This window comes from Grus americana, chromosome 14 (assembly GCF_028858705.1).
Source record: "Grus americana isolate bGruAme1 chromosome 14, bGruAme1.mat, whole genome shotgun sequence".
NCBI classification, from domain to species: Eukaryota; Metazoa; Chordata; class Aves; order Gruiformes; family Gruidae; genus Grus; species Grus americana.
In genome coordinates this window covers 8050033-8063563 of record NC_072865.1, presented here as the reverse complement: position 1 = coordinate 8063563, position 13531 = coordinate 8050033, and the positions used below count along the sequence as shown (strand labels likewise).

Sequence of the window (13531 nt, the reverse complement as noted above, 5' to 3'; positions counted from 1 at the left end):
AACCGTGATTGAGAGAAGTCAAATAAAATTTGTCATCTTTAAAATGCAGGAGGACGTTAATGGTGTGTTAGCCCGGATGATTAATACAAGCGCCTGCAAACAACCCTCCAACGTTTCCACCCTCCGCTGCAAGATGAATCGCTGGAAAGCGCCGTTAATCGCTAACATACCTTGGGCCCAAAGCCCCTTCCTGCCCCGCCATGCTGTGATCGCCACCGCCGTGCCCAGTCTGTCCTCACTGGGAGTAACTGGAGCAAGAGCAGGGGTTGGCCCCAACATCACCCATCCGGGCTGGAGGTGAAGCACAGGGTCTGGAAACCATCGCCCTGGGGATCTGTCTCCCATGGGTGCAGAGGCGAGTGGGACATGCCGTCCCCTGCAGGGCCGCACGCTGGGCTCGGGTTTGGGGGCTGCAGTAGAGTACAAGATCCCAGCCCCAGTAGGACCCCCCCCCAGCCCTTTTGTGGCCAGGCTGGGACAGGAACACTCAGGGCACATCCCCACTGCCCTATTGTAAATAAGTTTGTGTGTATGTATAGTATAATTTTTATATATTTATATGTATGCCTGTACAGTCTCTGCATGGATGCGCAGCATACGCGTGTGCGTGTTTATATGCAATGCATGCAACGTGTATGTGTGTATACACAGTATGTGTGTGCAGCATGTGTGTGCATGTAATATATATATACAGTGGCATTGTGTGTAGCATATGTGTGCTGCTTGTGTGCGTGTGTAACATATATGGGTGCAGCTAAGTGCATGTGTGCAACGTACTTGTGGGGTGGGTGTGTGTACAGCACAGATATGTGTACAGTGTATGCAGCATCTCTATGCTTGTGGTATGTACAGGTAACATGTCCAGTGTAGTTGTGTGAGCAGCATATGTGTGTGATGTAAACACATGCATGTGCAGCATACATGCGTGTGCAGTGTATATTTGCATAACATGGGTGTGTGCTGTACAGTGCGGGCATGTGCAGCGTGCCTGAAGGTGTGTAGCGTGCATCTGTGTGCAGCGTGCATTTGTGCAACATGGGTGTGCACAGAGACCATGCGTGAGCAACGTGCCCCGTGGGCTGGGAGCCCACCCGCCATCACGGCTGCCCCCGCCATGCTCAGCCCGGGGCGCGCAGCCCGGCCGCCCCCCCAGTGCCTTCGCCCCCTCCGCTCCCCATCATCCAGCTCCCTCGGCGGAGGCTGCTCATGCCCCGACTCCGGGTGCGGCACCGAGCACCCCGCGCTCCCCGCATTCCGCTCCCACGGGGCCGAGCTCGTCCCGGGATGGGGCGCTCCCCCCGTCAGGGACCCTTGGGAAGCAGAAAGCCCCCCGGGGACACTGCGGCCACGGAGCGCTCACACGGCCCGGCCCGGCCGTCGGGGCTCCGGGCAACCGCGGCTCCCCCGCACCCGCTGCCGCCTCTGGTCCCCCGCCGGGCGCGGCGGCTCTCCGTGGGGGCTCGGACACCCCGGGCCCGGGAACGAGGAAGCGGAGGGGATCGACGGGGCGGGGGCTGGGGTCCCCCCTCGGGTCACTCCTCACCCCCTTCTCCCTGCAAGCAGGGAGCAAGCGGGAGGCGAGAGCAAACAGCGGAGGTGTGAGCCCAAATAAACCGAGTCAACAGCGCGGCGCACGCCCCCTCCGCCGCCCCGCTCCCCCCGGGGCCCCCGAGCATCCTTCCCTGCCCATTGGCTCCGCGGCAGGGGGGGGGCCCGGCCCTATATAAAGGCAGGACTGGGAGGCTCCAGAAGGGGTTAAAAAAAAAAAAAAAACCAAACCACAACAAAACCCCAAAACCCCAAACCCCAACCGCACCAACCCAAACCCCCAAAGCCAGCTACTCCTATCGCAGCCCCAAGCCGGAGCCGTGCTCCCCGCCGCCGCTGCCTGCCGCGCCCGCCCGGCGGGGAGCGCTTCCCGGCCGGCCGCCGCGGCCATGGTGCGCTGCTGAGCGCGGCCCCCGGGGCCAGCGGGGCGGACCATGAACCTGGTGGGGAGCTACCAGCACCACCACCACCACCATCACCACCACATGCTGCACGACCCTTTTCTCTTCGGGCCGGCGGCGCGGTGCCACCAGGAGCGCGCCTACTTCCCCGGCTGGGTGCTCAACCCGGCCGAGGTGGCCCCCGAGCTCGCCGGGCAAAGCCCTAGCTACGGCCCCGCCGAGTACGGTCCGGCCGGGCAGGGACGGCTGGAAGCTCTCAGCGGCCGCCTGGGCCGGCGGAAAGGCGTCGGGGGACCCAAGAAAGAGCGACGGAGGACAGAGAGCATCAACAGCGCCTTCGCCGAGCTCCGCGAGTGCATCCCCAACGTGCCCGCCGACACCAAGCTCTCCAAGATCAAGACCCTGCGCCTGGCCACCAGCTACATCGCCTACCTGATGGAGGTGCTGGCCAAGGACAGCCAGCCCGGGGACACCGAGGGCTTCAAAGCCGAGCTCAAGAAGGCCGACGGCAGGGAGAACAAGAGGAAACGGGAGACGGTAAGAGACGGGCCGAGATCCCTCTGCCCCGCTCTCCCCGGGATGGGAGCGGGCGGGAAAAGCCCCGGGGCTGGGGAAAAAAAAAAAAAACCAACAACAAACAAAAAAACCCGCTCCCACTGGAGCCTTTTTTTTTTTTTCTTAAAAATAAAATTAATAAAAAAAATCCACCCAGGGGGTTGATCTCGGCGGAGAAAAGCCCGCTCCGACTTGTCCGGAGGGCTCCCGACGGACCGGGCGGGCTCCGGGCGCTTTCCCCGAGGGATAAACCCCTAGGACCGGCCGCGGCGGAGCCTCCCGCCGGTCCGTCCTTCTCCTCTCCCGGCCGCTTTCCAGGGACGAGCGGGCGCGGGTGCGTTTCGGATCAAGGGCGGCCGGTTCTCCCCTTGCTGCGGCGGGCGGAGTTGCGGGGGGGAACACGACTCCCAAAAAACCCTCTTTATCCTCGGGCTGATAAAAGCCGCTCGGAGCCGCGGGGCTCGGCTGCAGCCCCGAAGCGGGCGCAAGATGCAGGCCACCGGCGGGAGCCCTCCCCGGGACCTCCGCTCCGCTCCTGACCGCTCCTTTCTGCGCTCCCCCCCCCCGTCTCCTCTCCCGCAGCAGCCCGAGGTCTATTCGCAGCCTTTGGGCCACGGCGAGAAGAAGCTGAAGGGCCGGACGGGTTGGCCCCAGCAGGTCTGGGCTCTGGAACTGAACCCCTGAGGGCTGCCCCGCCGCCCCGACGGCGCTCCCCGCTCGCCCCTCCATGTGCAATGTCGGAGAGAGCCCGGCCCGGCCCCCGGAGCCCATCCAGGCGCAGGACGCGGGTACCCGGCCCGGCTCCCCCCCCCCGCCGAGGTGGATGCTCCAAGGGAGACAAGAGAAGGGCGCCTTGCGGGGCCGGATCCTGCCCGCCCCGTCGGCAGCGGGGACCAGCCGGGCCATTTCCCCCCTCGCCCCTTCCCCCGTTTGCAGTATTCGTTGCTCCTTCGATCGGCGGCTTCTGCCCTCCCGGGGCCGAAACGGTTTGCTTCGTTTGCTGTTGTAAATACGAGCCCCCCCACCGTCCCCGTCCGCTGCCTGACCGACGTGTGGCTGCGGTGAAACTACCTAGAGGTGCATTTGGAAACACTCCTGTGCCGGGTTTTCTACCTCAGATCTGCATGACCACTTCCCGAGGGACCGGGCGCACCACACCACGTATTTAAAACTGAATAATTAAAAAAAATAAATAAAATAAAATTTAAACTTTACGCAAACAGCCTCGAGTCTGACCCTTACACCTTCCCCTGCTCCTGAGATCGTGCTGCTGCGGCCAGGCCCCCTGCCCTCCTGCTCGCAGGGGTGAGGGGTGCTGCGGGATTAAGGACTCTCCATAAGACAGTGCCCTGCTGTGGGGCCGATCCGTGGGAGGGAATTCCCTCCCGTGGGGCTCGGGCAGCTCCATGGGATCCTTTGGGACTTCTTTATGCCGTGCTTACGCACCCCAGGAGACGGCCGGGCTCTGGCAACGTGCACCCATAGTCTGTCCCAGGGCACAAACTCTGCCCCGGCGCTACAACCCCTTTTCCCCTGACCCAGGAGACCTGCTATAGAGGGACAGGACTTGTATTTGGCTTGGGGAAGGATGGCAGGATCAGGCCAGGTCTGGATGACACGCGCACCATAGAGCTGTGGAGCCCCGGTTTTATTGCTGCTGCACAGAGAACCAGGGCTCAGCTCCCCTGCCCTGCCCAGGCAGCTTCCCTGCGTGGCTCTGGCACCGGCAGCACTTTCTCAGAGGGATCCCCTCTTAGGCGCTGCCTCGGCCACATTTTGGAAGGAGCAACATCCCCTCCTCGCCGTCTGAACGCGACGGATATCGCCAGCCTCAGGCACAGCAACGCTCACACAGCTCAAAGTCGTCTGTCACCTCTCAGGCATAAATTCTTAATAATCCTTAATAATTAAAGCCGAATCCTCGTTCCTTTATTCTGTGCACACAGAGCTCTGATACTGAAGGGTGGCTTCCAGGATGTGTGTGCATGGGCTCAGGGCCTGATCCTGCCTTCCCAGCCTGGCCACGCCGCCGTTCCCAGAGACGCCAGGATAAACTCAGCCGGCTGCTCGGGGCAAAGAAAATCGAGATGGGAAAGAGTTGTACGTTATTGTAGGGTTAATCTGAGGGCTCAGCGGGGAGCATTAAATTTTCTATTTGAAACCAAGCTTTTTCTTGCGACTAAAGGTATAGAAATAATGATGTAACATTTATAAATCGCTGACACATCAATCAATTTGTGCATGTGCAGCTGCACACACCAGAAATACACCAGCTCACCCGTGGGGAAGCAGCGTGGGTTTTATAACCACTTTGTGCGTGTGTACAAATACAGACGGATGGACACACAAACATTGAGGGGTACGGCCGGCATAATTAAAGCTCACTGAACGATCAGGCTGCATGAATCAGCCTTCCCTGACTCCGGAGCCGTCGCACGGCTGCCTTCCCAGCCCCAGATCTGTTTTCTGATCTCTTGAATGAGGCTGAGATGAAAATTGACTGCCTGAGCAGAGCAATGCCTGCAGTGGTATTGTTTTGTTCTAGCTATAAAAAGTTTAGCACGGCACTGAGTCCATGAGTGAAGCTAGAACAGGGCACTTCTAAAACAAAACACATTCAAGGAAAAAAAAAAAAAAGAAAAAAATGTACAGAAAATCAGCCCCAAATATCTCAATTTATGACTAAGTTTCACAATCCCTTAAAGGGCTGGGTTTTTACAGAAAAGCTCCCAAACCATCACTAACACTGTAATCCAGCGCCCAATTAACGTGTCCAGCCCAGTCCTATTTACATGTGCCAGCCCGTATCCCCGTATCCGTACGGCACCCGTCGGGGCCGCCCCTCGGCATCGGATGGGAGAAAGGGTTAAACGGGGACCTGGGACTTGCTCTGCTTGCATGAGGCAGGGGACTCTGCACAGCAGTCCGTGTCCTTGCTCTGGGCACACCAGGCTCTACCTGAGACATCATCTGCAGCCTGGGGACCCTCCCCTCCCCACCAAAATCCTCTGGCAGTTTTTTCCTTAGGGGTTTCCAGCTTTGCTTCTGGGAAGGGGGCACCCTGCACAGCCGGGGCGATGCTCTGCCTGCACCCGCAGAATCGTTGCTTTTCTTACCACGAGTTTCTGGTGGTGGTACCTGGCTGCAAACTCCTGGGAAAGGTGTCCCCAGTGCCAGCCTCCTTTGCTCCTTCATGATTTTGGAAATGAAAATGCTCTTCGTTTCCACAATGCAGAGGGATTCCCTGCGCAGGAAGGGATTTTCCTGTGAGACTGGCTCAACGTTTTGGGAGAGGGTGGGTGAAAAAAAAGCACTAAACATTTCCTGTACCCTGGGGCTTCACTGCTCCCCAAAACACATGCTTTGGAAGGGGTGTATCTGAAGCAGTGAGCTCCATCCCCACCGCAGCACCACACATGCAGCTCCACCACTGCGGGGATGGAAAAGGGTGTCGATAATGAGCTCAGGACCTGGTCCAGCCTGGGATGGGATCACCCCCTTTGTCCCCGAAAGGAGAGGAGCTTTGGGGGGGGGGGGTGGGGGGTGGGGGGGAGCCCTGCACAGGGGCAGCCTCTCTTCCTCAGGCAGCAAATCTGAGCAGCTGGGAGAGGCGTCCCGGCAGCCTCGGGCAGGCAGCAGCAGGGCTCCTGGTGCCGGCTGCACCAAACCTGGGTGGAAGAAGAACAGTTTGGCCACCAGCTTTGAATTTTTGGGCATTTGAGAGCCTAGCTCATCAGCCAGGGTTGGTGGCCCCGCACACACCTACACCTCGACCCTGCCGTGAACTTGATGCCGTTGGGAAGCAGCATGCTCCCGGCACGCAGGCTTGGGTCTGCAGTTGCCCGGACAGAAGCACACGCACGCAGGGATCGCTTGGCCCCGGGGCAACATCATACGTGCCGTGTCCCCTGCCGCGGGAATCCGGTCACGAGGGACGGTGAAAGGGACCTGGCTGCCCTGCTGCCTGCCCTGCCTGGCTCCTCACCCCCCTGCCTGGCCCAGGGGCAAGCGCTGGGCTGTCGGGGCTATCGGGTGCTTCCCACCCCACACTCTGCACCCCTGGGGTTTGGTGTGCAAAGAAATGGCTCCTTTTTTGCCTTTTTTTTTTCCCCCCTCTCCCTTCCTGCCAAGCCCAGACCATGCTTGTTGTTGTTGTAGGTATTTATGGGCCTGTTTATCTGATCTCAGGGGAGCCTATTCTTATCTCAGAAGCAGCAAAGGAAGGGTTACACTGGACAGCTCGGTAGACAGTATGGAGCCAAATAAAATACCAATCTGACAAAAAAAAAAAAAAAGGGAAAAAAAAAAGGGAAAGAAACACCCAGCCCCAGCCATCCACTCACCCAGGAGTGCGAGGGTACCTGGAGCAAACCTGCAAGGCCAGGGGAGCGTCCGATATTTCTGCATGGCCCCGCTTCCCTGCTCCCTGGGCTGGATCCTGGAGGGGACCCGGCTCTGCCGGCACCCAGCACCACCTTCCTCAGGCAGGGAGACTCGGGCAGCAGCCCCCGGATGAACATGCTCCAGGCTGTGGGACGGGACCCAGCTCAGCATGTGTTGGCCCCCAAAACGGCTGCTGGTTTCAGGCAGACAGCACAATCCGGGGCAAGAAAAGCCCAGGCACACAGCAGGGGAGAGCGCCTTTTAATGTCGCTGAAAGAGGGGAAGAAAAAGAAATTTTAAGTTTCAGGTGGGTTGTTACAGCAGTTCAGCCGTGATGCTGCTGTTCACTGTTTCATGGCACGAGCACAGAAATGTCCCTGCTCGGGATGAGACACGCAGCTGGTCCCCAGCCCCGACAGCGACTCGCTCAAGGTCACCCCGAAGGTCACGGCCAGGGCCAGGGCTGCTGCCTCCCGTCACGGGGCCTCTCTGGCCTGGCCCCGGCTGTGACACAGGGCTGGGAGAGGCATGGGGGAACCCCCCCCAGACACTGCGCTGGCGGGGAGCAGTGGGGAGCCCCATCTCCGCTCTGGCCTCTCCAGAGCCCAAGGGTGCAGCACGGCTGGGCCAGGGTGAGTAGGATGGGATGGGATGGGATGGAGCTGGATGGGACGTCCCCTCCTGCCATGCCAAGCAGGGGGGCAAGGGCAGCCCCATGCCAGGGGTCCCCCCCCAGTCCTTGTCCCCCTCCCCATCCTGCACCCCACTCTAATTACTTGCTCTTAAGGAAGCGCCTGATAATTCTGGCCATTTAAGGTAGCCCCAGCCCCTCTCAGTAAGGGTAATTGGGCCATAATTTGTTTTCGGTGTCAAGATGGCGTCAAAGATAAGACAAAAATCTCCAGGTTTGGGGGCTAAAGAGACAGGAGAAATTCTGACCCGGGGCCGACCTCGGAGGAATGGCCACAAGCCCCAGTGAGTAACATGGCAGGTGAAAGATTTACTGCCAGGGGAGCTTTTTGATCCTCTCCCAACACTCGGAGCCTCTCAGCCCAGTTGCTGGCTCCCAAGTCAGACTGTCTCCTGGGAGTACCGCTCAGGTGGGAAGGTTTTCTGTCCAACAGAGGCCCCCTCGGCTGCAAAGTTCATGACATGCAATAGTTCTTCCTCAAATCTCCATGCCTCTGGAGTCACGTGATGCTGAGACCCATCTAAAGAGAAGAGGCATTTCCAATCCATAGCTGTAGAAATAACATCCAAGCGTGGGAAGACTCTGGAGCCACAAGGCAGATGAAGGCTCCAAATTTTTTTCTTTCTTTCTTTTCTTTTATTTTTTAAACAAATCCAAACTCTCTGGGTTTTCACCCCTATGACTGTCGCTGTTTGGGTCTGCTAGTACTGAACTCTGCCTGGGGTGTATTTCTCCATGCAGCTGCCTGTGCTGGGAGAAGACCAAGAGCACTGCACTGTGGGCCAACCTTCCCAAGACCATCCTTCCAACAACTGACAAACTCACCATCCACCCCATGCCCCTACCTCTCCGGAGGCAACCTTCATTGCTCCACTCCATGAAGGCCCTTTCCCCAACGTGGGGTGTTGGGAGAAGTGAGTATTTACTCCTTTCACAAGACTCACGTGCTTGGTGTGGGGTTAGAAAAGGTGCTCACCATGGCTTTCTGCAGAATGGCCCATCCTTGTCCTGCTCAGTGGTGGAGCAATCCCATTAGCAAGCAGCTTCTCCTGCAGCAACAACATTTTATCACCAATTTCCCGCTGAGCTTCTCCCACGACATCTCAGCACAGCCCTCAGGTGAAGCTGGATGATGTGTGTGGCACAGCAGCCCACTTGTGTTCCATGCAGCAGCTGGGTTTAAGGTCCAGGATGAAAGCTGGCTGGGAGCTGGGGCTATCTCGTGAAGGATCAGTGCCATACAGCTCGGGGCAGGGGGTAAGAATAGTCGAGCACTTGGCTCAGCAGGACTCTGTGCCATCTCTGCAGTTGTGTGATGCTGGACAAGCTCCATCCCTCCTGGTTACTCCAAAGCCAAAGTGCAATAGCAAACCTGGAGCTGACGCAGCTGCAGGAGCCTGCAGATCAGGCGGACCTGCTGGAGCACAAGCAGGAAGCGTGGGCAGGTAGGAGGATATTTGCTGGTGAGAGGAGGGCGAGACAGGCAAGAGGCTTGAGCTGAGGGACTGCAGGGCGAGAGCACGCGCTTGGAGCCTCGCCATTTCCTTGCGACGGATCCCCGAGGCGGGGAAGGTCCTTGCTTGCAAAGTTTCCTTTTTCCCTGCTTGTTCTTTCACGTGAGGAATTCAGGTCCTGACCACCCTGAAAGACTTTACAGTAACCAGAGAAGTAGGGGAATTTATGGCGTCACTAGTGGCTGAAAGCTGAGGAATTGAGAGGAAAAGGGATTTTTTTTCTTAGACTGCAGTTACCTTGACAAAATTCTCATGGCCTGTAACTGACCCACAGGAGCAGCTGGGGGGGCATGGGGGCCAGAGCATGCTCATTTAATTTCCTCGGCCAGAGCTCCTTCCCAACCTGAGAAGCTGAAAGGAGTTACGAGTCTGGGCTAGCACATAAAGCTGGTGTCAACCCTGAAACTCCCTCCTCTGCTCACCTTTGCTGTTAAGCTCCCACTACTTTGGTCCCACGTCTGATGGAGAGTGGACAGGCTTTGCACTGAAGCTCAGCAGCTTGACTCAAACTCAAGCCTGGGCTGCTGCATTCAACAACTCTGCGAAACGTCCAGGAACCAAGCCAGCTGCTTAGGGCTAAACCCACGCAATTCCATGCCCAATGCCCTTTTAGGCTCCTATTTCTAGGAACTTGGCATAAAGAGGAGGAAAGGTTCTTGTGGAGATACCTGTGTTAGCCTGCTTTGGGGAGTGCATGAAGGACTCGGAGCAGATGAGCAGCAGGGAGGAGTGGGGAAAACAGGATCAGGACAAGGAGAGAAGGGAGGAGGACAAACAGCTCTCTGGTACTGTACTTTGTGCTCGCCTAATAAGAAAAGCCGTGCCTGTACATGGTGCTATCACTGTGCCAATGAAGAGCTTGCAACTTGCTTTTTATCCCCAGGAAAATGCAGACGCGGAGGGCTGAAGTGAGTGTTGAGGCCAGCAGTAGTGCACCAAGGGCTCCTGAATCCCAACTTCACTTTTTACATAAAGGCCAGGGGTTATGCCCAGTAAACCAGTGGAAATTCCAGGAAAAAAATAATTAATGGGACTGAACAGTCCCGTTTTGGGACACCTACAGGGATCCTGGTGGCCCTCTGTGGCCGGGCAGAGCTGGGAAGGTCCTGGGTTGTTTCCCCAACAGCTCTGCACAGAGGGGCTGGATGTGGCGGCTGCCTTTCCCACCCCAGCCCAACGAAGGGCCGGCAGTGTGGCCGGCAAGCCACCAAACAGGGGATCAGATTGCTCAGGGCTGCCTGCCAGGCCATGGCTGGCGGCCTACCGTCTGCTCAACAGGCGCAGGAGCTGGCGAAAACCCAGACACCAAACCGAGCTACGAACAAGCTGCCCCCAGGGCCAGTGGATGCAACCCACCACCTCCCCTTTTCTGAAGACGGACTTGCCCACCCAGGCGCCAAGACTAGGGAGAGACACAGGCAATGCTCACACACCTCTTGCACTCAGATCCTCGTCTCTGCTTTGCGACCACAAACTGGGTTAGCGAGCTGGCTAATGCGGTGCCCATCACTGTGCCCTCTGGTCCCTTGACATTCCTGATGTGGTAGAAGCAGCAGAGCCATCTCAGCCACCTGACACTTCCCTCTTCCCCTGTCTTGCAGTCTCTGCTCTTCCCTACACGCACCTTGGTGCTCCCTGCTGAGGATGCCGCAGCAATCACTGAGTACTTCCTACAACACGTAAAGGGAGCAGATCTTGGAGAAAGTTCCAAAACCAATTAAGTAAAAGCACATCAGGGGGCTTTGAGGTACTTAGGGAAGAAGCCAACACTGCCTGCAAGGATAAGAGATGTGAAATCAGCTCTAGCTCCTGGCAAAGTGCGATTGAGTGCTGGCAGACCCATGCAGTCAGTCCTTATTGGATACAGGGGAAATATAAAAAAAAAGGAAAAAAGAAAAGCAAGCCCTAAGGCTCTCCCCTGCGCACTCAGCTTGCTCAAACACATCTCTCAAACATAAAACCATTAAATCCACATTCGCATTTTTCCCCAGTCCTCTGCACTGCCCTTTCTGCTGGGGAGCAGAGAACCGAAGCCTGGTTTCCATCAACATTGCGAGGAGGCCATAGGACAGCTCACGCAGAGAATCGGACGTGTTCAATTTCAATGTCTAACCAGGAAAAAAAACCCCCAAATCTCAAACAAACCATTTTTATGATCTTCACATCCCACTACAGCATAATCCTGCTTCCGGTATCTGACAAGTACAGCCAGCTCCTTCTGAGGAGGCATCTTGGGGACAGGAGAATGACTCTGGTCCCCCCCGGCCGGCTGCCCAGCCCTGGGCTCAGAGGTGCAGCTGCAGAGCACCCACCTCCGGGTTACTGAGCAAACACTGCCCTCGCACGGCAGCAGGGAGCCCAGAGAGGTACGCGCAGGGTTAGGCCCATCAGATCAACCTGCTCGTTGCTTAGCTTCTCAGCGTGAATACGTTACAAAGGCTTCGCAGATTCCTCCTTGGTTTTGAGCTTGAAATCCTCTGTGTCTTTCTTGGCAGGGAGCAAATATGAGATTAACCAACATTATTCATTAGCCTACACAAATAACCGACTAGCTGGCAGAGTTTATTTGTATCACCAGAGGGTCCATTATCCCCTCTGATGCTAAAGACGGCACCTGCACAACAGGTTGCTGCTTACAGCTGTCCTCCTTCGGCCCTTCTGCCTTTCCTCCCTGGGCAGGACACCTTCTCACTGTGCTGGCAGAAGAGCCCACGCTCGCCAATTTGGAAACGCAAATGACATGGCTTTTGCCCTTCCACTGGGGCATACTGCCCTTGTCCTCACCTGAGGACTTTTCCCTGGTATCTCCTAAAAAAGTTTGACAACACACAGGTCATGCCCTGTGAAGTGATCCTCCCTTTCTCCTTGTTTTGTGGCACCCACCTGTGTCACCTCTGGTCCTGCCTTCAACTGAGAGCTCCCCGAGACAGGGACAACACTCTCGTAGCATGGCAACACATTGCCTCGCACAAAAAGATCCCAGTTCATTGCAAAGACCTCCAGACACGACCACAAATGCAGGCACTAAGGATACTGGGATCTGTTTCTGATGCATCAGCTCAGTCTTTAGCTAAGAGAATATTAGATTCAAACATAACTACTGATCGCTGATGGTTTCTCACAGCAGACGAAAGCACCAACACAACTTGATTCAGTTCTCTAAGGTCTCTTCCCTGCAGTCCCCTACTGAAAGTTAATTCCCTGGGGTGTAGGACAGGGGGGACCAATGCCTCCTGCATACATCACTGGCAGTATCAATAGGCACGTTCTGCACGGCTGGAAGTCACCATACAGCGGCAACAAAGCTGCCACCCTCCTCCCAGAGGGCATTTTAGCCCTTGCCATGAATGGAACAATGAGGAAGAGACAGGTCAGTTGGCTGTAGGACAGCACCAAGGAATAAGGATACAGGAGATGTTGCGGGATTGTTTCGGAGAGAATTATCTGTGCAAATCTCTACTGCGCGTCAACAGTGTAATTTAATTTGACAGTGATAAATTCAGGTCATGTATTTTGAGTGTAAAACTCTCAACATCCTATCATCCTCCTCTATGAGAGCCCAAGTGTCTGAAAAGTTAGACTACCACCTCTTTCCTGGCTAAAAATCAAGGCTAAAGTATGCCTGACACAGTGCCAGCAGAGCCTTAGGAAACGCCATGACAGGGTTCAGGAGAACAAGCATTCAAGCCCCAGTTTCTGGCATCACTCACTCCAGCAAAAAAAGTGCGGCGTCTTTGCCTAGAAGGCTGACGGTCAGGAAGAAGAGGAGCAATGTGGGAAAAAGAAATGAAACAAAGTGTGACATGGAAAAGGATCTTGCAGCTTAACTGATTGAACGCTGGGATGCTGCATGTCAGCATTGCTCTGGGGTAGCACCCACCTGGTCAGCTTGGCAGGCAGATTCGACTCCAGACAATGGGAGCTAGAATTCATGCACGAAACATAGCCAAGGGTGTACTTGAGAAGGAAGCAGCAGCACAGGGTTGAACTAGACAAAGAAGATTCATTAGGAAACATGAATCAAATGAGATGCTGCACTTGACTGTTCATGATGGGGGAGGGGTATCCCCATCATAGAAAACCCCAACACTCCCCAAAATGCATGGTTACGTGGCTCTCCAACAACCTCCATCTTTCTTGTGAGTCATCTTTTTCTTGCATTTGAAAGACGCCATGATTTGCATCCCTGCAACCCACACAGGTTTGTCACAAAATAACCCATCACCTGAACTTTCTACTGCAGGCTTGACATATCCTAGTCAGCAGTGCCATCCTCCCCTCCGTGTCTGCAACATTTTGGGCCCTGGGGAGGTGGGTGGGAAATGACAGTGAATTGGACAAGCCTGGCACAAAACATCCACATAAAGCAAAACTCCATGGGCTCTGGAGCCAAAAGCGCTAAGGGCAGAAAGGGCAACAGAAGGGAATGTAGGCCTTGC

The 13531-nt window shown here is 56.2% G+C and overlaps 1 protein-coding gene across 2 annotated transcripts; it reads left to right on the top strand.

Annotated features, from left to right (window-relative positions):
- The first annotated feature begins 1183 nt into the window (after window positions 1-1183).
- Window positions 1184-3713, top strand: HAND1 (heart and neural crest derivatives expressed 1). Of its 2 annotated transcripts, none has more exons than XM_054842300.1 (2): window positions 1184-2486; window positions 3090-3713. In XM_054842300.1, exons 1-2 carry the CDS (start codon window positions 1983-1985, stop codon window positions 3186-3188), a joined length of 603 nt encoding a protein of 200 aa, XP_054698275.1. In that variant the 5' UTR covers window positions 1184-1982; the 3' UTR covers window positions 3189-3713. The 2 variants fall into 2 exon arrangements, with proteins under 2 accessions (XP_054698275.1, XP_054698274.1); XM_054842299.1 differs by having other exon boundaries at window positions 1189-2486; window positions 3087-3713.
- The last annotated feature ends 9818 nt before the right edge of the window (window positions 3714-13531 follow it).